We start from the raw sequence: 27,615 nt of genomic DNA, 5'->3' as shown, positions 1-27,615 counted from the left end.
TTAATCCTGCTGGATAAAGGGTTTGCATATTATAAATTAGCTCTGCTTCTGTTCTTAGGAGTTTTTCTTCAAAATTGCCTCCTCTCCATTCTGGTTTTAGCTTTTTTATGCCCCAGAAGGTGAAGTCTTTTAAATTGTTTTTATGTATTTCTCTAAAGTGAGTATATAAATGTGTGTCTAGATTCCCTCTGTCTATACATGATAGATGTTCGCGTATGCGTTCCCTTAGAGTCCTGGTGGTCTCTCCTATGTATTGTAGTTGGCATGTGCATTGTATAATGTAGATCACACCCTTATCCTGACATCTTATGGTTTCTTTTATATGATGAACTAAACCATTTGTATTTGACTTAATTTTCTTACATTTGTTACTAAATTTACAAGATCTGCAGCCGAAACAAGGGTAGAAACCAGCTAGTTTATTTCCTAATAGATCTTTTTCTAGTGTGGAATTTGTTTTAATTTGTTTAAACTCACTGGGAGCTAGTATTTTTAATTTTTTGCTTTTTTAAAAATGATTTTCGGATTCTCTGTCATTTTTTCACCTATAAGGGGATCTGTTTGAACTAGGTGCCAGTGTTTTTTAATTATTTTTTGTAAAATATGATGATCACAATTATAATCAGTAATTAGTGCAACATTAAATTTATCTTCTTGCTCTTCTTTATTGTCCAAATTGTTAGAGTTTTTATTTTTATATGTAAGTAGAGTGTTTCTATCTTTTTGATCTACCTGTTCTTTTGCCTTTTTTATTGTTTCTATATTATACCCTCTGTCTATGAATTTCTTTTCGAGTATCTCGGTTTGTTCTAAATAATCTGAGGTTTTTGTACAATTTCGTTTTATTCTGAGGTATTGTCCTTTGGGGATATTTTCCTTCCATTTATTTAAATGACAGCTTTTAAAGTGTATTAGGTTATTTGCGTCTACTTTTTTGAAGTGTGTTTTTGTTGTTATTTCTTTTTCAACAATTTCAATATCCAGGTCTAGGAATGTAATTTTTTCTTTACTTATGTTATGTGTGAAGTTTATTCCTATATCATTATTATTCATGTCTGTGATGAATTTATCTAGCTCTATGGATGACCCTTTCCATACAAAGATGATGTCATCAATGTACCTCTTATAGAGCACGAGATTTGCACCGAGCTCATGGTTGGGAATAAATTCTTCTTCCCATTTTCCCAAAAATAAATTTGCATAGCTCGGTGCAAATCTCGTGCCCATGGCGGTTCCTTTTGTTTGCAGATAGAATCTCTTGTTAAAGGAAAAATAATTCTGGTTCAAAATAAAATCAATACCTTGAAGTATAAAGTCTCTTTGTTTTTGATTTAATGTATTATCCCTAACCATATACATTTCCGCTGCTTTTGTGCCAAGTTGATGTTGTATGCTCGTGTATAAAGAGGAAACATTGCACGTGCCAATCAAATAGTTATCTTTCCATTCTAAGTTATTGAGATTTTGTAATATATCAGTAGTATCTTTAAGGTAGGAGGGTAGAATTTTTACATATTTTTGCAGGAAGTTGTCAATGTATTGTGATAAGTTTGCAGTTATAGACCCTATTCCAGATATTATAGGCCTACCAGGTGGATTAGTGAGATTTTTGTGCAGTTTTGGCAGGTAATAGAACACAGGTATTTTTGGGTATTTAGGACATAGAAAATCAAATTCCTTTTTATGAATTATATTTTGACTTTGAGCATCTTTTAGTATGTTTGTTAATTTGTTTAAGAATTTTTTTGTTGGATCCATTTTAATTTCTTTGTAAGTGTCTATGTCTCCTAGGAGTCTGTTAGCCTCATTGATATAACTTATTGTATCTAAAAGGACAATACCTCCTCCCTTATCTGCAGCCTTAATTGTCAGTTCTTTATCTTTTTGTAGGTTTTTTATTATTGTATTTTCTTTTCTAGACAGATTTCTTAGTTTATGTTTATTGTGTTTTAATTTAGAAATGTCATTTTGTACTAGTTTTTCAAAGAGCTCGAGGTTTCTTCCTTTTTCATTAGTTGGATAGAATTTTGATTTCAATTTTAAATTTGTGTGTTTTATTTCTGGGGTTGCTGTATCTGTATTCGTGGTTGTTCTATTAGAGGTTATTTGTCTTTCTATTGGATTTTTTGCAAAGAATCTTTTTAGTGTTAACTTTCGTACAAATTGGCTTATGTGAATATGTGTATTGAATTTATTCATTTTGGCCGTAGGGGCAAAACTTAGACCAAGTTGTAGCACTTTTTCTTGCTCTTTTGTTAGTATTTTGCTACTTAGATTAAAAATCCCTATTGGCGGGTTTATTTTGTTTTCTTGACATTTTTTTGTTGTTGTTGTTCTCCCTCCTCTTGTTCCTCTCTGTTTCTTTTTCTTAAAGGTGGTGCTTTTAGTGCCAGTTGATTTTGTGGTTTTTCTGGGTTTTTTGGGGGTATCCCTAAAAAATGTTCCTCATTTATTGGGGTGATTTGATCTATTTTTAATTTTTCAAATTTATTATGTGTTTCTAATTTCCAATTGTGATCAGTGTTTTCTCTTTGTGTTTTTTCAGATGTGTAATTTCTAAAACTTCCCTTGTGGTTTTCCTTGTGAAATTTTTCTCTTGAGTGATTATCATTTCTATAAGAATAGTTATAATCATTTCTATAATTATTGTGAAATTTTTCACCTTTTGGTGTGTATTCCCATCTATATGTGTCTCTTTCTTTGGGTCTATAGTAATCTTCGTAGTGTGTATAGTCTCTAGTTTGTGTGTTAAACCTCCTATCGTAATTGTGATAATCTCTATACTCTCTTTGTTGGTAATTCCTGTGAGGGCGATTCCAATAGTTATAATTTTCTCTGTCATAGTTTTGTCTCTCATTAGACCCATTCTCATATCTATAGCCTTTGTAGTTTGTATTTCTTTTATCGTCATAATTTCTTTGTTTATAATTTGAATTCTGTTTCTTATATGTTTGTTGTTTAATAGCATTACTGGCTATATCGTATGTGTCAGTATCTGTGGAAACATGGTTTTGTCCTGGTATTATCTCTTCTAATTGTATTTCCACTCCACTTTCTGATTCTTGGTAGTCTGCCTCGTCTCTTCTATATTTTCTCCATTTTGTCTCTAGTATATCTTTATTTAATTTGTTTAAATTAAAAATGATTTCTTTCTGTCTGCTTTTGAATTTGTTATCTTCTCTTACCTCATTTAGTTCATTTTTAATTGCTGTGATATTTTCACTTAATTGTTCTAAAGATTCTTCCCTGGAACGTTTTAAAATATCTAATAAGGTTTGTGTAGTTTCTTTCAATGCTGTATCCCATTCTATTTGAAATTCATTTTTTAAATCAAATGTACATTTCTTTTTTAGTCTAAGGCCTCTTGGTGCCCACTTATTCGATATATATTTATTAAGGAAATTGAGTTGTCCCCTTTCCTTCTGTCTTAAAAGTCAATGAAAATATATATAACACAATTTATAAGAAAAACCTGATCCTCATCTAGAATAGTGTACAATTAGATAAACAAACAGCTAAAGAAACAAATATACACAATAAATAAAGGGGAAATTTAAAGTTCAGAAATAAAAGTTCAGAAAAATACCAATCATTTACCATACATCAGAAAACTATATATCATATAATTCTAAAAGCAAAAAGGCAATTAGTTCTGCCTAAGGCTAAACCTCACATTAAGACTAAGAAATTATAAGTTTCTAAATCTCTCCAATATTGTATTTTGAATTAATCTGTCCTTTGAATTTCATTGCAAAAATTATTTTAGTTATAATTCTTATTCAAATAAAAAAGCTAAATGTGATAAGAATCCATCATAGAGAATGTCACTATAATTAAGTCTAAATATATTATATATATTATAACATAAAAACTATAATTATTAGATATCCAATGATGCATAAGAATTATCAGAAGTAAGCGATAAAGATCTGGAAAGATTCCACCTTATTTATACTAAAGAAATCCACCTTAAAAATCACACCTATCCAAAGACGCATAAGAATTATCAGAAGTAAGCGATAAAGATCTGGAAAGATTCCACCTTATTTATACTAAAGAAATCCACCTTAAAAATCACACCTATCAAAATGAAGGAACAACTGACCAATCAAAAAGAAAAGAGGGCTTTTTAAACTGCCGGGCTCAGAACAAAAACTATCCGTCTTGACAAAGCCTGCTGGCGAAACGCGTAGACGTTACCTGCTGTTACCTGCTTTCTAATTATTGGACTAACAACTTTACCTATCCCCTATCGAAGGAAGTAGAGGAAAAGAAAGTTCAAAAAAACAAACGGCCGTTTGTATTTCAAGTCCAAGATCACATCTACACGCTGAGACGTGCACGACAAACACCTGTATCAAGAAGCTGTCTGGGGAAAACGAGATCCTGAGCATAGAGGCCGAATTCGCTTCAAACCGGTAGAGAAGGAAACCCATACACGCAGGAGCGTGGTCTAGGTTTTCATTCTCGACATCGGAGATACCTACATCATACAGGGAGGAGAGACACAAAAGAAAAAACCGGTAAGAGAGACCGAGATACCATCAGACACAGACGTGTCAGAAGAGCCGGTAAGCCCTACCAAAAAATATCAATCTTTACTGAGTACAGACTACTTTGTATATATATTATACACCAAAAGACATTGCTACAAAAAGTTAACAACTTAAATAACAATATATTGGACTATGATATGTAAATTGTTTCCATCTGATACAAAGTAACAGTATAAAAGTGGAAACCGATATAATATCTGAGAAATCTATTGCGGCCACTCAGTATCAGAATTAAGGTGGAAATCAAAGATAAATGATTTAAGGTGAAAATGAAAAACCTAGGTGGAATCTTTTAGAGAAATATACCAAAGTGCTCTTTTTATGCAGTAAATTTTACTTGTTCTTAAACTACAAAGGGAGACGTCCCACAATATATTCTAAAAGTTATATACATGTTTTATATTGTTTTAATAAATATATTTTTGATAAATTGTTTATCAGTCTCCAGACTTTCTCATTTAGCTTCTAGCGCTCCCAAACTACTATTGATTTTTGTTATTGTGTATTAATTTACGGTAATTATAGGGAAAATTACCTGTGAGGGAGCTTTGGGGAAAAAATACCTGGCGCTGCTCTTTATATACTTATATTTAAAAGAAAACAATCCTAACAATGTAGAGTTTATAAACACAATTATCTTAGGAGAGAGGTAACTTATACTCAGGAATTGGAAGAGTAAAAACAAACCAACCATTAATAACTTAACGTTTTTAATGCAAACTCAAATAATAATTGAACAATTTGATAGTTTCAATGATACAGAATCACGCAATAACAAACTTTGTAAAAAAATGGTTAGCCTTCTTTAAATTATATGAGAATAATACCCAACAACAACTCATGGTTCCCTTTCAAAATTTAGGAATTATTTGTTTACTATTCATATGTTAATAATATTTTTTTAAGCTGGGGGACAGGAGAGGAGGAATGGTTAGAGGGTCTCCCATTGGGTCTTTTTTTTTCTCTCCCCTTCACACCCGGATATCCTTTAAATCTGAGTTAACCTTAACCATCTGATAAAAGATAGTTGCATGCATATTATTTATGCTAGATTTTCTTTAAAATAAGGTCATGATATACAATAACTTTGTGAACACTTTTATTATCTATATTTATGTCTGTTATATTCAGAAAACTGTTATTGTTAAATTAATTTATAGCAGACAATGCTCTCTACAGTTATATCTGCTATATTGGTATATTTGTACTTTTTATTTTCTTTATATATATTGTGGATATTTTTTATGTGTGTTTGGAATGCATGACCTTAATAAAAAAGATTAAACATAAAAAAATTATTGTATTCTCTATCTGAATCATGAAAGAAGAAGAAAATGGGTTTCATGTCCTTTTAAAGTCAAGTAACAAATAAATCTATTTAACCCTAGCCTATTTTATTATAACTGTGATATACTGTTTATAATAATAAAAAACACCCATTCCTGTAGTATGTTTTGATTATGGAAAGCTGCAGAGCATAATATGAAATTGGTGTGTATAAAATGTGTCACATTAGTCACTGCCTATGTTCAGAGACTGGCGCTGCAAATACTTTTATACCCTTTTACCTTTTAAAAAGCTATTAAAATGTATCATTTTTAACAAAAAACAAAAAGAGCAATCATATTATTTTTTTTAACCTTTTTTCATTGTTGTAAACCATCTATGTCTATTTTAATTTTAGTGTAGCTCCAGGCAACCTCAATATAACAAACTGGATAAACCAAAAATAATTTAGTAATTACCCGTACTCTGTCACGTCTAACTACTAACACGTCTACTTTAATTTAAAAATCTGAGCTTAGCGTGCTAAATTATTTCATGCGCTATTATCAAGCACTACTCATGTGGAAATTATATTATTATTAGTTTGTGGGGCAGATAATTTGTTATATGCCACCTGCTCACACTACCTTCCGCTCCCAATGAATTGGTTGTCTAACACCAGGTTCCTTACTCGTCTGCCAAACCTATAACCCTGGACTATGCAGCCAGCTACCATTGCCCTAGCTGCCACTCTCCTTGGAACCCAGTTATTTTGCTATACCCCCGCCCCCAATTGTGTCACCAACATCCCTGATACCCTCCCGGTTCTTCTAACCCATCTAATCTTGCCCCAGCTCACCGAGTCCTGTATGACCTGCTCCTGCAGCTCCCGGGTCCCCAGCACATGCGGGCAACCCTTGAATGCGAAATCCTCCAGCTCCGCCAGCAGACTCTCTTTCTCGCTGCCCTCCGCCCGCACAATCTGTTTAAGTCGGAACTGCACCTGAGCGAAGTGAGATGTTAGGGCCAGAAGCGACGAGTTGAGCAGGTCCTGCTCTTCCTCCAGCTTTCTCAGCTTCTCCGCCATCTCCCCGGTCCCCGCTAGCAGACCAACAGACCTACCACCGACCTCACCCTTCAGCACATCCGCCAGGTTTGAGGCCTGCTCCTCGGCATCTTCAGCCACTGCACCAACCGGAGCCCAGCGCTCCCCGGTGTAGGGCTCCCCGTCAGATAAGGACATCTCGTCGGCAGACATGGCAGCGCTGTCACTTTCTGCGCTCAGTTGCCATATTGGAGGGGTTGGGGAATTCTGCTGACGTCAGCACAAAGCTGCAGCTGCCCGTTGCCCTGGAAACGTCGGAAACACATACTTCCGGCTTATAGACTAAATGGGTCTAATAAACGTCATCAAGTAGATATCATTATCTAGAGGACTCTTTCACATCACTGTATCAGAAGCCCTGCGGTAGTAGATCATGAGAGCCTATCATATTCACAAAAGTCATATAATCATCTAGCAGTAGCACAGCCTGCAGCCTGCTTCTTCTGGGTGTTGCGCTTTAACTTTTACTGATTTGTTTCGGATGCTAAAACAAACGATACTGACTTGCAAATCTCCATAACACGTTTCAATTATGTTTAGTAAGAAAACTAAAATAAATGTTGTTGTCCGCTTTTCTTTCAGTTTTTTTTATTTCTTCCAGAGGTTGGAGTGCATCTTGCAGTTGTCAGAACATTGACCCTAAAGGATGCTACACAGTGCTTGTTAGTTTGGTGCAGGAGGTCCTTTATATCAACAAAGGTAAACATGTTCAACAGGCTTTTCAAAGAGTATATCCACAGACTGCATGGCACTGTTTATTTGCTAGCAAAATTACAGTTTTAAATGCTTTCAAAACCTTTATTTTGTATGCAGCTATATTGTGCTCTTGATATAGTATGTAGATATAAGACATTTATGTATCTCTAGGATCCCTTCTTAAAGGGACATGAAGCCCAACATTTTTATTTTGTGATTCAGACAATACATACAATTTCAAAAACATTTCCATGTAACCACTATTATCAAATTTACTTATTTCTCATGGTATTCTTTGTTGAAAATCTACCTATATAGGGAGCTTGCATATTTCTGGAGCAATGCATGACTGGAAACACTGCTTGCCACCTATGTTTTTTTGCAAATGTATAACATAGTTATAAAACTCTTGCCATATATTGCTGCAGTCAGGTGCACGCTCCTACACCTTGCTACCTGCTTTTTCAAAAAGGATACCAAGTATACAAAGTAAATTTGATAAATTGGAAAGTTTTTTTGTTTTTTTTTACTCTCTATCGGAACCATGAAATAATTGTGGGGGGTTTTATGACCCTTTAAGTGATTCCATTTGACAACCTGTCCAGTCATTCTATTTGCTCATAGAAACATGAACACGTAAGACCAGTTTCCTACTGATAAAGATCTCTGTTTAAATTTGCACATTCTGCAGAGGGGTAATGTTTCCACAGGAAAAAGCTACACATTTGCAACTTTACTGGCAGTATGGGAGAGGGCAAATGGCATTCCTTGAGGAGGGTGGTTGTTTGGCTTGTGGAAGTGCTCATCACTTTGGCTAGAACAACACAACAATATATTGTTGCAGGCACCAGTTTTTAAGAGAAGGATGATAACATCGATTGATATGGTGACAACGTATAACACACCTACATCCTTTCTGTTTTCCATAAAAAAGCCACAAGATTTGCAATAAATCATCTCATCACAAGTGAAACCGTTTCTCATAGACTGCTGTAGACAGAACTTCACACATGGTACCCATTGTGTTATCTGCCTGCAAGCAATATCAATAAGCATTGTTGCCAACATATTAAGCAGTGCTGTATTCATACATCATACATCTATTGGACGATCACACCACTTGTGGACCCACTGTATATCACGCCTTCATCTTTTCTGTTTGCCATAAGAAAAGCCATAAGGGTTTCAGTAAGTCATCCCGTCACGAGACAAACTATGTCTAAAAGACTGGTGTAGGCAGGACTTCACACATGGTGCCCATTGTGTCATCTGCATGAAAACAATATTAATAAGCATTGTTGCCAACATCTCAAGCAGTGCTGTATTCATACATCATACATCTATTGGACGATCACACCACTTGTGGACCCACTGTATATCACGCCTTCATCTTTTCTGTTTGCCATAAGAAAAAGCCATAAGGGTTTCAGTAAGTCATCCCGTCACGAGACAAACTATGTCTAAAAGACTGGTGTAGGCAGGACTTCACACATGGTGCCCATTGTGTCATCTGCATGCAAACAATATTAATAAGCATTGTTGCCAACATCTCAAGCAGTGCTGTATTCAATTGAAATGGAGCACAGAATGGTGTCATCTAATATTCAACAACAAATCTTCTTTGTGTTTGGGCTTCAGCAATTACCATATACAGTGATGGAGAAGATTAATTTTCCATTTCCATACAAGGAATAGTTGCTTGCCATGGTCTGCTGAGCACTCAGCTGTGACATCCAAACGTGTCTAGTGTTGGTTACAGTCAGTATATCAGCTCACCTATATGTTTATGATATCTTAAATTATTATTTGCATCCCTTTTGTTTTAAATGTATATTTCATAAACACTAATGTCATCCAAATATAGCTATCTTTCATTAACTACTATGTTTATTAACATACAGTACTGATTATCAGATCATCATGTGTGGGGTATGGTTGGATGCCAGTTTTTGCCCTCCCATATCCAGACCAGAAAATTGCTGCCTTACAAGACCAGGTGCAGGAAGTATGGTTGTCAATGCTGCTGGAGGCCACTCTATGACTTGTCACAATAAATTGTAGAGTAATTTGCCAACAGAGGTGGTCAGATATCTTTCTTTCAACAAAATTACAATTTTTGTTTATTGCAAACATGCTTCATATAAAAGTAATCACAGGTTTTGTCACAACTGTTCTTGTGCATAGAATACACCAGGTATATGCTTGTAAGTATATGCTTGTAAGCCATGTAAATATACATCTTACACTTGTGCATGTTCCAAGTGCAGATAATGTTGCATCTGATGCCACTGCTCTGAGGTCTGATCTATAGCCATCTATGGTTTGCAGCTGTCGTCCACAAAAATTCTGTACAACAAACTGTTAATCTGGGGAAGTAGATGCAGGTCACACGGCCCTGAATCTACTATCAGCCATATATCCATATCACACTTCATTTCAGACTGGTTGACTTGATTACCCATATGCCCACATAAAACTCGGACCTGACACTATTCCTACAGCTCTTCTGAGTTATATGTCTTATTGGACCTCAGATCAGAGCCATTGCTCTGTAGGCTCTATTAGTTATATACCCACATTGTACCTCGGATGACACTCCATTGCCAGCAGAACCATAAGATAAATACCTTTGCTGGACCTTAGATCAAGCTGAATGTCCTCTAGCTCCAGCCTAAATTAGACTCTATTGTCTGCAGCCCTTATCGATTATATGCCCATACTGGTACCTAGATCATACTGAAATAGGCTACTCTCCAGTTTTAACATTAATGTTACCAGTAGGCACTTAAAATACTGAATTGAATACTGGACACTTGGGAAATCTACTTCCGCCTGCACAAATGTTGCACGTGGCCTGCCGACATATGCTTAATCAGTCATGTGCACAATAAAAGTGATTGAAAAATGAAAAAATAGAAGGATCTGTTCTCATACAAAGGCACTTTATTAACAATCCACTTAGATAAAAAGCATCAATAATAGAAGGGATCACTCATACGCGTTTCAGCTTTCCCAGCCTTAATCATAGATAAATAAAAGTTATTACAACACTTGTGATAGCCATTGTAGGAAGCATTTTTGTGAATGCAAAAAATGATTTGAAAGTAATTTGAAATGTACTGCTGTGCATTTTAAATGAACAGGCAGTCCCCAGGTTATGAACAAGATAGGTTCTGTAGTTTGTTCTTAAGTTGAATTTGTATGTAAGTTGGAACAGACACTTTGTTTAGGTGAAACTCTAGCCAAACGTTTTTTTAGTTTTGGATAGCATAGGAAAAAGTTTGTTTTGCTATCTGTGCCCCTGTTCAGAAAATTTCACATCACTTTCTGTCCTTGTGACAACTGGATTTGGAGTATTTTGTGTTATCCTGGAAAGTATTGGCGATAAAGCTCCATTTTCTCCGTTTGTAAGTACGAGTTGTACTTAGGTTAGATGTCTGTAACCTGGGGACTGTCTGTACATTTACGCTGCTTTATCTTTAAAAGGACATTAAAAACAACACCTTTTGCTAATTGCTGTGTTTCAAAAGCATGTCTTCCAACCTTTACCTGCTAGTATGTGGGAGCAGTAGGTTGGAAGCCTAGTCTGGGCAGCTCAGGGACAGACTTGTGATAGACTAGGGGCAGAGTCACAGCTGAACATGGGCCACGTTAGTGTTGGGTCATGGGTGGCATGAGGGTTGGGTCATGGGCTGGGCCATGGTGGTCTGAGCACATGGCTAGATGTCCTGGCTTTTACAAACTGACTTTTATATATAAGGGAGTGCAGCAGAAGAGGCAGCAGAACAGAGCTCCCAAACTGGGACTGTCCACTAAAATGCATCGAGGGGCTATACAAAACACCAAAGTCGCTGCTGCTTCTGGTGCTTTTCATTGCACTCCAGGTCCACATTTCTCATAAATTACCGACTTGGTTCTGGAGTGGCTTTGGTCACACTTACAAAAATCTACATTCATGCGAGTGTGTATCTGCAGGGCAGCGGAAAGCTTTGGAGCCAGCACTGCTTTTAAACTTTGAAATGCATAATAGGAGAACTTTCCTCAGACATAAGCTAACCATGCTTGTTTTAAAATTGTGTCATTGTTTGTTTTTTATTTAATTAATGTCCCTTTCATTTATTACCTGCTTTATACAGAGGGACCAAGGGCAAAAATTGGCACATATTTAACCAATATATAAATCAGTCATGCATAAGAAAGAGCACACTTTCCCATAAGAAAAGGTTTAAGGGACATTAAATTAGTTTTTTTAATTATCTAAAAGACAACTTTTTTTCTTTGTAAAATGGATTCTCCTGTACTGTATGTTTGTGAGGTGTATAATTGTCAGTGTTCTCCTTGGGACCTTTTTAATGGGCCTATAAAAAGGTCCCGGGAAGGATTTTTGTTTCAGCATCTGTGTAGCGCTTGCCACCAATCAGCAAGCGCTACCCAGATGCTGAAACAAAAAATTCCAGCTCCTAAGCTTGCATTCTTGCTTTTCAATTTAAGAAACTAAGAGAACGAAGAAAAATTGATAAAAGGAGTAAATAAGAAAGTTGCTTAAAATTGCATGCTCTATCTGAATAATGAAAGAAAAAAATTGGGTTTACTATCCCTGAATGCATGTAAACTTAGACCCGAATACAAGTTAAAGGGCCATTATAGTGAAAAAAATTATTGGCTCTAATTCATTAGATTGTGTGATTTTAGCACTTGCAACCCTGCAACTCTATGGGCTACATTACAAGTGACACGCTATTGTTAGCTCAGGGTGCAATAAGTAATATTGCAATTGCGTTAACTTTCACGCATATTACAAGTTGAAAGTAAACGGGTTTGCTCAAGTGCAAACAGAATTTGTGCTCATCGGGTTAGCGTGAGTGAAGACCTCGCATAATGTGTAATGGTTAGAAAATATATCTCTAAATATGTGTATGTATGTAAATAAATATATATATATATATATATATATATATGTGTGTGTGTATTTCTGTGTTTATATACATGCAATTAACAGTGACGTTGTTCAGCAGCCTTGGCCATTGACCGTTGGTGAAATTTTCCTGCAGTTTATGGGGTATTTCTTTGAACTCCCACAGATTGGTGATGGAGGGGTGTGGTATCCACTTGTGAGCCCCCAGCAGGCTGCGACGTCTAACGAGACAATTCGGGAGACACATGCATTGATAGTGGCAGAAATTGTCCGTAAGGGACATGTTGTTTTTTTTTCTTTCTGATCTTTCCTCTTGTGGCGTGTCTTATGAATTATCCTGATCATGGAACTGACATAGCAACACCAGAATGTTGGAGACATAGGGCTGTATCTATGCCTTGAACTGGAACCCTGATACTGCTTAGCAAAGATCTGTGTGCTGCATTACATATTTGTAGCTAAGTCCCTTTCTGTGACTTTGAAACACTTAGAGGAGACAGATTGAACTATGCAATTTGTATTGAGGTTTGCTTATACCTCAACTCTGAATGACGACTCTGATACATTCAGGGATATAACGATACAGTATAACCTTGGGCATTTAAAGTTTAATTTGTTGCCAGCTTAATAGATGGCAATCATAAATATGTTATGCTGTTATGCCCATATCAAGGGTTCCGCTAACGTTACTGTATTTATTTATTTTTAATTTGAAGGTGCTGGATAAGAAACTCTTTGTCCTCTTTTTTGTTCAGTATAAAATATTTTTGTTTCTCCGTGCACTAGACGTGGTGTTTATATACTTTGGTCACACCATCCTCTATAGGGTTAATAGTTAAAATTCTGTGGTGCTGATCCCTCTTTTTATTTATTTTTATTTATATAGACATATATATTCACTTTGGAGCCCTTTCCATTCAACTACCTTAAAACTTGAAAAATCAATTTTAATTAATTTAAATTTTTTAATAATGTGTTTAACTGTGTTTTTATTGTAAAGATTTTACACTTATAGGGAAATGTTCTTAGTATTTTTAAATAGACATATATATATATATATATATATATATATATATATATATATATATATATATATATATATTTATATATATATATAGATACAGTATCTCACAAAAGTGAGTACACCCTTCACATTTTTGTAAATATTTTACTATATCTTTTCATGTGACAACACTGAAGAAATGACACTTTGCTACAATGTAAAGTAGTGAGTGTACAGCCTGTATAACAGTGTAAATTTGCTGTCCCCTCAAAATAACTCAACACACAGCCATAAATGTCTAAACCATTGGCAACAAAAGTGAGTACACCCCTAAGTGGAAATGTCCAAATTGAGCCCAAAGTGTCAATATTTTGTGTGGCCGCCATTATTTTCCAGCACTGCCTGAACCCTCCTGGGCATTGAGTTTACCAGAGCTTCACAGGTGGCCACTGGAGTCCTCTTCCACTCCTCCATGACGACATCATGGAGCTGGTGGATGTTAGAGACCTTGCGCTCCCCCACCTTCCATTTGAGGATGCCCCACAGATGCTCAATAGGGTTTAGGTCTGGAGACATGCTTGGCCAGTCCATCACCTTTACCATCAGCTTCTTTAGCAAGGCAGTGGTCATCTTAGAGGTGTGTTTGGGGTCATTATCATGTAGGATTACTGCCCTGTGGCCCAGTCTCCAAAGGGAGGGGATCATGCTCTGCTTCAGTATGTCACAGAACATGTTGGCATTCATGGTTCCCTCAATGAACTGTAGCTCCCTCCCCAGTGCCAGCAGCACTCATGCAGGACCAGACCATAACACTCCCACCACCATGCTTGACTGTAGGCAAGACACACTTGTCTTTGTACTTCTCACCTGTTTGCCGCCACACATGCTTGACACCATCTGAACCAAATAAGTTTATCTTGGTCTCATCGGACCACAGGACATGGTTCCAGTAATCCATGTCCTTAGTCTGCTTGTCTTCAGAAAACTGTTTGCGGGCTTTCTTGTGCATCATTTTTAGAAGAGGCTTCCTACTGGAACGACAGCCATGCATACCAATTTGATTCAGTATGCAGTGTATAGTCTGAGCACTGACAGGCTGACCCCTCACCCCTTCAACCTCTGCAGCAATGCTGGCAGCACTCATACGTCTATTTCCCAAAGACAACCTCTGTATATGACACTGAGCACATGCACTTCTTTGGTCGACCATGATGAGGCCTGTTCTGAGTGGAACCTGTCCTTTGAAACCGCTGTATGGTCTTGCCCACCGTGCTGCAGCTCAGTTTCAGGGTCATGGCAATCTTCTTATAGCCTAGGCCATCTTTATGTAGAGCAACAATTATTTTTTACCGATCCTCAGAGAGTTCTTTGCCATGAGGTGCCATGTTGAACTTCCAGTGACCAGTATGAGAGAGTGTGAGAGCGTTAACACACCTGCGCCCCAATCACACCTGAGACATTGTAACACTAACAAGTCACATGACACCAGGAGGGAAAATGGTTTATTGGGCCCAATTTGGACATGGGGTGTACTCACTTTTGTTACCAACGGTTCAGACATTAATGGCTGTGTATTGAGTTATTTTGAGGGGACAGCAAATTTACACTGTTATACAGGCTGTTCACTCACTACTTTACATTGTAGCAAAGTGTCATTTCTTCAGTGTTGTAACATGAAAAGATATAATAAAATATTTACAAAAATGTGAGAGGTGTACTTACTTTTGTAAGATACTGTATATAGGTATAGATATATATTTAAAATAAATTATATATATATATATATATTTATTTAAAAATATGAAGAACATTGGAATGTAAAATATTCATAACTACCTTCGGCTTTAGTGCTTTAGTTCTTACGCAGTGTGGGGTTAGCACGCCAGTGATGTGTTCAGGGTACTGCTGTTCCTGTACAGAAATGGTTGACAAGATGTTTGGCTGGAAAGGGCTATAATGTATCTATATGTGTCTAAATATGTCTATGGGTGTATATATATATATATATATATATATGACTCATATTTATACATTATAGCCCTTTCCAGACAAAAACCTTGTCATATATCTTTAATATGACTACGGCGTAAGCCGAAACGCGTAAGCCAGTTGTAAAGCGTTGGACACCATCCTGTTTGGCTGCTATTTTTCCATGTCTTTGCTAATTTTTTAAATGTTGCATTTTTTTTTTTTAAATGCCCAATAAAGACTATGTTTTAACTTTGAGCGGAGTACACCCCTTTCTCTTTTTTTTGCTATTATATATCTTTTAACCCTTATAAAATGTGTTTGTTTTTTATATTCATATGAATAATTTTAATCATACGGCTTGATTACGAGTGGATCGATATTTATCGACTTCGGCTCTTAGCATGCATATTAAAAGTTAAAAGTCATGTTGTTCGCTTGCGAGCTAACCAGATGTGCGCAAAGCACCGAAGTTAGAATGTTGCGACCGCGTTAACCTAACCTGCATTTGGCACTTGTTGATTGGTTTGCTACATTTAGCCACCAATCAGCAAGCGCTACCCAGGTGCTGAACCGGGGATGGGACGGCTCTTAAGCTTACAGTTTAGCTTTTTATAATCAAGATAGCATGTGAATGAGGAAAAATTGATAGTGGGATTGAATGAGAGGGTTGCTTGGAATTGCGTGCTGTACCTGAATCATTGGGGACAGGGTTTGGGTTTGGTATCCCTTTGTGCTGCAGGGTCCTGAGATATAAAGACACATTTACTGTCAGAGTAACTGGGGGTCTTCTGTGGTCACATAACAAACAGCCCCAAGAGTGCCTAATCATGGGACACCGCAGCGGAGTGACAATATTTGTTACACATGGTCACGTGTCATTTCAGGGTGCACTAATTGCATCAGTGACATCACTTATGTCCCTGAGTGTCGCACAGCACAGACATCCATGGCTGCTTCTCATTTGAAATATTCAGGGATTTCTCTTTGATGTTGTTTACTCTGTATACTGTTGCTTCTTGCAATGTGTTCTATTGCTGTCTCATACTAGGCTAAATAGGATTAATAATCACCTGGTTAACACAATGGTGATAGATTAGTGCTGAATATGAGAGAGATTGTGGAGCTTATAGCAGTAACATGTAAATTTAACGCTTCTCTGTAAGGTTCTATGTACAGATATTGCTCTTTTTGCAAATTGAAGGTTTGTGGCAGCCCTGTATCGAGAAAGTCTATTGAGGCAATTTTTCTAACATATATTTACATATTAACACATAAATACAAATTAATACAAATATATACACACCACCAGCAAAAAGATTAGGACTCTCTGAAAGTTCATATGATGATTAGCATTTTATAGCAATAAAGTATTTTTTAATTAAGGTAAAAAAAAAAACAACAAAAAAAAAAACCTAACCTGCATTGCCATAAGCTCCCTACTCTAGTAACCCCTTTACCACAACATAGCCCACCACAAAGTACCCCACTACACTATTAACCCCTGAAGCACCACAACCCCACCACAAAATACCCCACTACACTAGAGCAGGCGGACAAGTTATGGAGCAGCGGTCTTTAGACTGCTGCTTCATAACTTCTGTTTCCGGCAAGCCCGAAGGCTCGCACGGAAACAGGGGCATCAAGCCCCCCTAAAGTTAATCTAAAATGCATTGTTTTGCAGTTGTTATATGTAACAGACAATTAGTAAAAGCCATGAGCCTTAAAATATCAGCAGGGAGAATTTGAAATTCTGAGAATTAGAAAATTAGAACTAAATTAAATGAAAATGAGGCACATAAAATAAATAATGAAAGCATATTGTAAAGTCGTTTTCATTGTGCACAACTAAACATTTTATATAGAAATCTCAAGGTGTTTACTGTCCCTTTAAGATACATTTTCATTAGAGGGACAATAAAGTCAAATGAATCGTTTAATATTCTTAACTTTCCATAACTCTTGGTATCCTTTGTTGAAGCGTAAAAATAACTAGGCTCAGGAGTGTGCACGTGTTTTTAGCATTCTACAGCAGTAATATTTGCAAAAATGTAAACATTGCTACAATCATTGCAGCAAACACTGCTGCTAAAGGCACAACCCTGCTCCTGTGTTCTTATTAGCCTACCCAGATTTACTCTTCAACAAAGGATACAAAGTAGAATTAAGCAAATTACAGTAGTATGCAGCTTTGGAGCAGTCACTTGTCCTTATGCCCATTGTTAAATGGGGCCCTTAATTTTTTACTGTCCCTTTAAAGATACATTAATAAGGGTACATCAAGCCTTAAATAAAAAATGTAAGAAATATAGTTAAAGGGACACTGAACCCAATTTTTTTCTTTTGTGATTCAGATAGAGCATTCAATTTTAAACAACTTTCTAATTTACTCCTATTATCAATTTTTCTTCGCTCTTTTGCTTTCTTTTTTTGAAAAAGCTATTTTTTTTGGTTCAGCACCATGGAAAGCACTTGTTTATTGGTAGGTGAATTTACCCACCAATCAGCAAGAACAACACAGTGTGTTCACCAAAAATGGGCCGGCATCTAAACTTACATTCTTGCATTTCAAATAAAGATACCTAGAGAATGAAAATAATTTAATAATAGTAGTAAATTAGAAAGTTGCTTAAAATTGCATGTTCTATCTGAATCATGATAGATAAAAATTGGGTTCAGTGTCCCTTTAAATGTATTCAAAATATTTAGTTATTCGTCACATGCTATGCTGCAGAGTTGGACAGACCTTTCCTCAATATAATTTCAGGATATCCTTTGTTTAGACAAAGTTGATAACCATTAGCTTAATCAATTAATTTATTTCTAGGTTGGATACACTAAAGTTCTATGGTACCTACCAGGGAAGTGATTTTCTCACTCTTAAAGTGTCATAAAGATATATCCCCCAGTTTCTGGGAGAGTCCCTTAACTCCCTTTTTACACAGAGAAAATGTATCTTTATATAACATCTCTATATTACTGAAAATGATAAGAAATGCAAATGTATATGTCACATGACATTAACGATATAGGGCCAGGTGTTGATAGCTTCATCTTTCCCAGTCACAGGTGAGTTTACAGGTTGCTGCATACCACTGTAAGGTGGGTTTTCTCCATATCCCATATGTTTATCCCTGTATTCTCTCTTTCTTTTGTCCTTTTCCTAATACTTTTGAACTTTTCACTTCCCCTTATGTTTCTAATTCCCTGTAACGTACAAAATGATGGCAGTACCTCTTTAGCCGTACAAAACTAGTAATACATAGATGTGTAGCACATATATACATTATAAGTTTTATCCAGGAAACTGGATACAGCTCCTCATATAAATACCTATAATGTAACGCACCAAAAGGCTTGAGGGATTTGCAGGTGCTAAACACATTGTTATATGCAAGCAGCAATAAGAAATAATCTAACTTTTCTTTTTCTTCTCTCTTTCTTCCTCCATATTGAAACAGGAACCTTTTTTTCTTCTGTCATGATTTGGACTCCTTTTTTGACAATTTCCTTTTAAGATATTCCTTCCCTATTCAGATATATAATATCCCCTAATTTAATTATATGATAATCCGTAATTGTTGAAATATATTATTAGTAAGATTGCTACTTTTTTCCTGATTTCACAATTAGAGATATACTGTTATATAAATATTCTCTTTTCTAGTCCAGGTGTTGTTATACCTGCTGCTTATCAAAAGACGTTACCTAATATGTGTCTGGGAACTATGATTTAGATAGGAAGTTCTCTGTATTAGTCAGAACATTGTTCATTCAGATTTGTTTTTGATGTCTCATTTTGTTTTTAGCCACCAATCAGCAAGCACTACCCAGGTGCTGAACCAAAAATGGGGTGGCTCGTAAGCTTACATTCCTGCTTTTCAAATAAAGATACCAAGAGAAAGAAGAAAATTCATAATAGGAGTAATTTAGAAAGTTGCTTAAAATTTCATGCTCTATCTAAATCATGAAAGAAAAAAAAAATATGGGTTTCATATCCCTTTAATTATTTATTCTGTTTACACATATGGTATTTGTCACAGAAATAGTAGTACTGTGGCAATTACCCTCCACAAGTTTTAGGTTATTGGTGCTGTGCCAGGTCTCAAACAGTATTTATAAAAGCAACACACAATGCAATAAAGCACTGATTACTGAAGTTTGTGTAAATGTATATTTACTTTAAACTGCAATTCTTAAATATATTTAATTATATTTTATGTATTCTATAAAACATTTACGGCTAGATTACGAGTCTTGCGTTAGCCTTAAAAAGCAGTGTTGAGGGGTCCCAACACTGCTTTTTAATGCCCGCTGGTATTACGAGTCAGGCAGGAGAGGGTCTACCGCTCACGTTTTTTCTGCGATTTTAGCTTACCGCAAATCCCCTTACGTCAATTGCGTATCCTATCTTTTTAATGGGATTTGCCTAACGCCGGTATTACGATCGCCTGAAAAAGTGAGCGGTACACCGTCTCCTGGCAAGACTCCTATCGCATTTAAAAGTAGTTAAGAGTTTTATGGGCTAACAACGGAACATAAAGCTCTTAACTAAAGTGCTAAAAAGTACACTAACACCCATAAACTACCTATTAACCCCTAAACCGAGGGCCCCCCCACATCCGAAACACTTAACTAAAATGTTTAACCCCTAATCTGCCAACCAGACATCGCCGCCACCTTAATAAATTTATTAACCCCTAAACCACCGCACTCCCGCCTCGCAAACACTAGTTAAATTTTATTAACCCCTAATCTGCCGTCCCTAACATCGCCGACACCTACCTACATTTATTAACCTCTAATCTGCCGCCCCCAACGTCGCCACTACTATATTAAATTTATTAACCCCTAAACCTAAGTCTAACCCTAACACCCCCTAAATTAAATATAATTTAAATAAAACAAAATAAATTTACTACTATTAAATAAATTAATCCTATTTAAAACTAAATACTTACCGATAAAATAAACCCTAAGCTAGCTACAATATAACTAATAATTACATTGTAGCTATCTTAGGATTTATTTTTATTTTACAGGCAACTTTGTATTTATTTTAACTAGGTGCAATAGTTATTAAATAGTTATTAACTATTTAATAACTTCCTAGTTAAAATAAGTACAAATTTACCTGTAAAATAAATCCTAACCTAAATTACAATTACACCTAACACTACACTATCATTAAATTAATTAAATAAATTACCTACAATTAACTACAATTAAATACAATTAAATTAAATAAACTAAAGTACAAAGAAAAAACAAACACTAAATTACAGAAAATAAAAAAAGAATTACAATTTTTTAAACTAATTACACCTAATCTAATCCCCCTAATGAAATAAAAAAAGCCCCCCAAAATAATAACATTCCCTACCCTATACTAATTTACAAATAGCCCTTAAAAGTGCCTTTTGCGGGGCATTGCCCCAAAGTAATCAGCTCTTTTACCTGTAAAAAAAAATACAATACCCCCCCAACATTAAAACCCACCACCCACACACCCAACCCTACTCTAAAACCCACCCAATCCTCCCTTAAAAAAACCTAACACTACCCCCTTGAAGATCACCCTACATTGAGCTGTCTTCACCCAGCCGGGCACAAGTGGACGTCCAGAGGGGCAGAAGTCTTCATCCGATCCGGCCAGAAGAGGACATCCAGACCGGCAGAAGTCTTCATCCAGGCGGCATCTTCTATCTTCTTCCATCCGGAGTTGAGCGGGTCCATCTTGAAGACATCCGACGCAGAGCATCCTCCTCCATCCGACGGCGACTGAAGAATGAAGGTTCCTTTAAGTGACGTCATCCAAGATGGCGTCCCTTCAATTCCGATTGGCTTATAGAATCCTATCAGCCAATCGGAATTAAGGTATGAAAAATCCTATTGGCTGATGCAATCAGCCAATAGGATTGAGCTCGCATTCTATTGGCTGATTGGAACAGCCAATGGAATGCAAGATCAATCCTATTGACTGATTGCATCAGCCAATAGGATTTGTCCTACCTTAATTACGATTGGCTGATAGGATTCTATCAGCCAATCGGAATTGAAGGGACGCCATCTTGGATGACGTCACTTAAATGAACCTTCATTCTTCAGTCTCCGTCAGATGGAAGAGGATGCTCCGCGTCGGATGTCTTCAAGATGGACCCGCTCCGGATGGAAGAAGATAGAAGATGCCGTCTGGATGAAGACTTCTGCCTCTTGGAGGACCTCTTCTGGCCGGATCAGATGAAGACTTCTGCCCCTCTGGACGTCCACTTGTGCCCGGCTGTGTGAAGACGGCTTAAGGTAGGGTGATCTTCAAGGGGGTAGTGTTAGGTTTTTTTTAAGGGGGGATTGGGTGGGTTTTAGAGTAGGGTTGGGTGTGTGGGTGGTGGGTTTTAATGTTGGGGGAGGTATTGTATTTTTTTTTACAGGTAAAAGAGCTGATTACTTTGGGGCAATGCCCCGCAAAAGGCCCTTTTAAGGGCTATTTGTAATTTAGTATAGGGTAGGGAATTTTATTATTTTGGGGGGCTTTTTTATTTTATTAGGGGGATTAGATTAGGTGTAATTAGTTTAAAAAAATGTAATTCTTTTTTATTTTGTTTGTTTGTTTGTTTTTTGTACTTTAGTTTATTTAGTTTAATTGTAGTTAATTGTAGGTAATTTATGTAATTAATTTAATGATAGTGTAGTGTTAGGTGTAAATGTAATTTAGGTTAGGATTTATTTTACAGGTAAATTTGTATTTATTTTAACTAGGAAGTTATTAAATAGTTAATAACTATTTAATAACTATTGTACCTAGTTAAAATAAATACAAATTTGCCTGTAAAATAAATATAAATCCTAAGCTAGCTACAATGTAACTATTAGTTATATTGTAGCTAGCTTAGGGTTTATTTTATCGGTAAGCATTTAGTTTTAAATAGGAATAATTTATTTAATTGTAGAAAATTTATTTAGATGTATTTAAATTATATTTAAGTTAGGGGGTGTTAGGGTTAGGGTTAGACTTAGGTTTAGGGGTTAATAAATTTAGAATAGTGGCGGCGACGTTGGGGGCGGCAGATTAGGGGTTAATAAATGTAGGTAGGTTGCGGCGACATTGGGGGAGTAATAACTTTTACTAAGGTCTATTCTTTTTTTTTTTTTAGTATTCAATAACTTTTTATAAACATGTTTGTCATTTATAAAAACTGGATTTTTCACTTATATAATAAAAATAAAATGCATTGTGGCACAACAAAACCTGAAAATGTATGTATAGAGCAGCGAGATTCTGAAGACAGAAATATGGAGGTGCTGTTATATAACACACCAGCAAGCAATGGGGCACACCTTACCCTTATATGATGTTTCCGCAGCATCACGAGAGGTAGTTAAAGGGATAGGAAAGTCAAAATTAATAGAGCAGGTTTTCAATTAACTTCTATTTTTAAATGTTCTCTTGGTATCCCTTATTGAAAAAGAATACATACGCACATATCCTACACTAGTGGGAGCTGGCTGCTGATTGGTGCCTCCACACATTTGTGTCTTGTGATTGGCTAACTAGATGTGCTCAGCTAGCTGCCAGTAATGCAATACTGTTTCTCCAGCAAAGGATAATAAGTATGTTCTATCCAAATCATAAACGAAAATGTTGGGGTTTCCTGTCCCTTTAATAGGATAGAAAGATCAAAATTTGAATGTGCATGGGTGCATTTCAGTTTCAAATGGAGGCAATTTTGCAATATATTTCCATTAGTAAAATTGCTTCTAGTAAAAGTTATTACTGTTATTCAGCAGCATACGCACATTATAGTTAATAATTCACCAGCTACCTGACCTTGAATATTGGTGCACAGGCTCTAACAGCATATGTGCGTATGCCGCTGAAAAACTGTAATAGAAAAAATGCTTCTACCCATGCACATTTCAATTTTGACCTTTCTATCCCTTTAACCCAAATTGTTAACATTTGAAATTTGTAATGTTCTACTGGCACTGTTTTACATCTCATTATAAATATGTCAGCATTTCAATACAGATACATTCTTAAGTTTGGAACCAAGAAAGATGCTATCTGTAATTAACCCTATATATTTTAAAAAAGGAATTTCCAAATCTCTATGTAATTTAAATGTAACACATCTTTCCTTAGAAAGAAAAAATGATGGTGTTCTTCCACACTAAGGGCTAGATTTATCAAGCAAGGGCAGTCAGGGGGCATACATATTAGCCCCTGCCCACTCCAGCTCACCTCTGGTGGGCACCAATCTGTTGGTGGAATTCAATATTGCACAATGCCGCCCACAGCCAATCACGCGCGGTCAGGAGCTGTAAATCCCCCTGATCGGATGAGACTGGAGAGATTAAAATTCTCCACCTAAGAGGTGGACAAGAGGGTAGGAAAGCGCTGCTTGATAAATCCTGACTGCAAGATCACTTGTTTGGTATCAACTTTTGTGTGGAGACGACAGCAGCTAGGAGGATAAGAAGGTGACCTACAAACTACACAGGGGTAGATTTATCATACCCCGGGCGGACATACCTATAGCGAATCATGTCCGCCCTGCATTGCTAAATACCGACAGCATACGCTGTCGGCTTTTAACATTGCACAAGCAGTTCGGGCGGATTGCTGTCCGCCGCCTCATAGCTGGAGGACGAGTTAAGGAGCAGCGGTCTTATGACCACTGCTTCTTAACTCCTGTTTCCGGTGAGCCTGAAGGCTTGCTTGGAAACTGCTTCATTAGGAGCAATATGGGCCTTAATAAATCAGCCCCACAGTCTCTAACTTCAGAGGTCTCTTCCTCACAGATGTGGCCCCTTACCTCATATGATTGAGGTAACTTCTAACAAGTGGGATAGCTACCATACACTCCATATGTGGGATTTAGATGCTATTTGTCATTTATTGTAGAAATATTGTCTTCCTAATCTGGATAAAGTTATAAGCACCTTTTCCACTATTTCTGTTTTATCTATCCAGTGTCTCTCTGGTGCTTGACACCTCTTTGTTACATGTTGTTTTGATTTGGCTACATAACAGTCTATTGTGGTTGTTTTGTATCTTTCTATTGTTTAAGCAGCCTGAGTCACACCACACTACACCATTTCTATATCATATATAGTAGCGCAGACTGATAGTGCAGCTTGTCCTAGCCTAGGGAGATCCCTAGTCTGGAACATTATACTTCATTTTCCTTTATATATATATATATATATATATATATATATTTACAAATGCTGCAATCGCTGAGCTCTCTGACGGGATCAGAACGAAGCTCCCATTGGAGCTTATGGTGTTACACAGTGGAGCGCAAATATCGCTTTCTTGAAAGAGATATTTAGCACTCCACTTGTAATATGTCCCTAATTATTTACATTGAAATGGACCTTTAAAATAAAGCCCACACTAGTGGGTGTTAAACCTAAGTATGATACTAATATATAACAGTTAAGGGCTGCTTTCAAAGACAGGGTTTACAGCTGACAGTATTTGCTGGGCAATGGGGTCTGATACAAAAAATGATCAAGACTTTACCTATAACCCCCAATCACCAGCTGGTTGTGTATTATTTAGCAAGGACAGCTGGCAAGCAACCCTACTTGTGTAGACTCTAGAAATCTCTCAGTGTTCTCGTGAGGGGGTGGGGGCTGAGACAGATAGGAGAGAAGGCAAACGAATAACAGCTGTAGCTAAAAATAGGTTTAGTTCTATCTGACTTTAGGCTGCATGTTAAAAGAAGCTTCAGAAGGTTTATCTGCAGCATTGGAGTGAAGGAGTCTGAAGACAAACTGACCTTTTTAAAAAGTTCTGTGGATATTGCCGGACAATAATGAGGTAGGTTTGAGAAACTTAACAAGAGTTACGGAATCTAACAGTGTGAGAACAGATCAACATTGCTTGGTTCACCTACTCATTTTTTTCATTAAAAGGCCATTGTAGTTGCATAATTACATGCTCTAGCAAATAAGACTAGCAACCCTGCACCTCTATGTATTTAATACCTCTGGGTAGTGAAACAAGTACTGCTGATTGAAACATCAGTTTCCGCTTAGGACCAGATGTGCCCGAGTGGTACTTTAACTATGTGTTTAACCCTTTCATGGGGTTTAAACACACAGAGGTGAAGGGTCGCTAGTCTTAAAATTACATGCTCTAATGGCCCTTTAAGTCTATCAAAGTCCCGTGTTTATTACAAATATGAATCTTTGTTATTAGCTTATTAAGTAACTGTCACTGAGGTTTATTCCATCAAAAAAGCTGTGACAAGTGATTTGTATTCCAATGCATAAGAAAATCTGGTTCTGCATGTTTTTGAGTGACTTAGCACTGCATGAGCTCCATTTATCAGGTCCGATTTAACATGCTGCGGATGCATGGTGGCGGACAGCAATCATTCCAATCAGATACGATCGGGATGATTGACAGTCCGTGCTAGCGGTCGATTGGCCGCTAATGTGCAGGGGGCAGCATCGCACAAGCATTTCACTAGAAATGCTTGTGCAATGTTAAATGCCGACAGGGTATGCTGTCGGCATTTAGCGATGTCGGGCGGACAAGATCCAACATTTGTTAAATTGGCCCCATCATCTTATCAGCAACATTATATCTGCTAGAAAGCACAGTTCAAGCAGCTTTTTTTGCATGATCATGGAACTTTTTTTATTTTAGCTGTTGTATCCTCTTGAAAACCCAATTTGCCCTCTTTTGAACAGCATTTCTCAGCTTTTTACATGGCTTTTCTCATAAACATGACCTTTTCATAGTTTAACCCCTTAAGAACAGTGATGTACCTTGCCTCACTGCATGAGGAATGCAGAAATAGCTTGGTCTAGCATTTGTTGGCGAGACCCACACTCTTACACCCATTGAATCAAATAGATAAAGGTTGCATCAGTTGACATTATTAAGGGTTAATAAAACAGTGAAAATATAGCTTGATCACACTTGAAATTATGAAATATGTACATACAGTAGCTACATTATAATTATCAGAAGGATCATTTATGATTTTTTTTTACCATTTATTACCATTTATGGTAAAAAAAACCAATTTGCTGATTATAAAATTCTCACAAAATTATATGAAATCGTTAACTGCAGACATTTCATAAGTTGATAATTCTAGTTCTATCACATTCATAATTTAAATTATGGCTATGTATCTAATAGATTGGAAAATCATTGAAAATGAAGCCAAATACACCTTTTTGCACAGACTGGTCTATAAAGTAGCGTATTTCCGTTTTTATTAAAAGCATGTTTGTAATGTACTTCTGTTTGAAAATATGATATTTTAAAAATCACAGCGTAAGTGCTAACTCTTACCATGCTTGTCAGTTTATGGGAGCTTTGCAAACATAATTACATTTCAAAATGCTTTTTGTCCCATTAACTTCATATTAAAGAGAAGGATGGGTATGTATATTACTATATTTATATAATATTGTAATATAACAGAGATAAATCTAGACTCATTGACACTTTGTTGACTGTTATAAAAGAGGAACAGGACTTGGGAATTATTATTTCAGATGATATGAAATTTGGTAAACAATGCAGTATTGCAGCAAGTAAGGCCAGTAGAATACTTAGTTGTATAGGTATTAGCAGCAGAAATAGTAAGGTTCTTATGCCACTTTATAAATCACTAGCTAGGCCTTATCCTGAGCATTGCGTACAGTTCTGGAGGCCATATCTCCAGAAGTATATAAATAAACTGAAATCTGTTAGAAGTGGGCTACTAAAATGGTTACTTGGTCTAAGAAATAAAACTTACAGAAAGATTTGATGACTTAAATATGTATAGCTTACAGGAGAGAAAGGAAAGATGTAATAGCATATTGAGGGACTTATTAAAGCTGAGGGCGAAAGAATATTTTTACAAAAAAAGCAACAGTAGAACAAAGGGTCATGATCTGTAGCTGAAGGGTAATAGGTTCAGAAATAATTTCTTCATGGTTGCTTCATAAAATAATCTCCCATTAGAGGTTGTAAAGAAAAGCACTATGGAGGACTTCAAGAATGACTGGGATAAGCATAAGGCTATCCTGCTCACTAATTAAGATTATACATGATAGGAAATGTGGACAGACTTGTTTTGTCTATGGTTCTTAA

The 27,615-nt window shown here is 36.4% G+C and overlaps 2 protein-coding genes across 3 annotated transcripts in view; one reads left to right on the top strand and one right to left on the bottom strand.

Moving 5' to 3' along the window:
* Window positions 1-7,123, bottom strand: part of RUNDC1 (RUN domain containing 1) — an 81,499-nt gene extending 74,376 nt beyond the window's left edge. Inside the window, exon 1 of the mRNA XM_053699572.1 lies at window positions 6,682-7,123. Within this exon, the coding sequence (XP_053555547.1) occupies window positions 6,682-7,080 (399 nt within the window). The 5' untranslated portion in view covers window positions 7,081-7,123. The remainder of the gene's footprint in view (window positions 1-6,681) is intronic.
* An 18,063-nt stretch (window positions 7,124-25,186) lies between these two features.
* LOC128646139 (alanyl-tRNA editing protein Aarsd1-B) overlaps window positions 25,187-27,615 on the top strand; it is a 192,509-nt gene continuing 190,080 nt past the window's right edge. The window contains exon 1 of one of the 2 annotated variants that reach the window (XM_053699577.1): window positions 25,187-25,335. In XM_053699577.1, the coding sequence (XP_053555552.1) occupies window positions 25,331-25,335 (5 nt within the window). In that variant the 5' untranslated portion in view covers window positions 25,187-25,330. The remainder of the gene's footprint in view (window positions 25,336-27,615) is intronic. The other variant, XM_053699575.1, reaches the window with a different exon arrangement.

Source organism: Bombina bombina, chromosome 1 (genome assembly GCF_027579735.1).
Source record: "Bombina bombina isolate aBomBom1 chromosome 1, aBomBom1.pri, whole genome shotgun sequence".
Taxonomy (NCBI): domain Eukaryota; kingdom Metazoa; phylum Chordata; class Amphibia; order Anura; family Bombinatoridae; genus Bombina; species Bombina bombina.
This window is presented reverse-complemented; position numbering and strand designations above follow the sequence as displayed.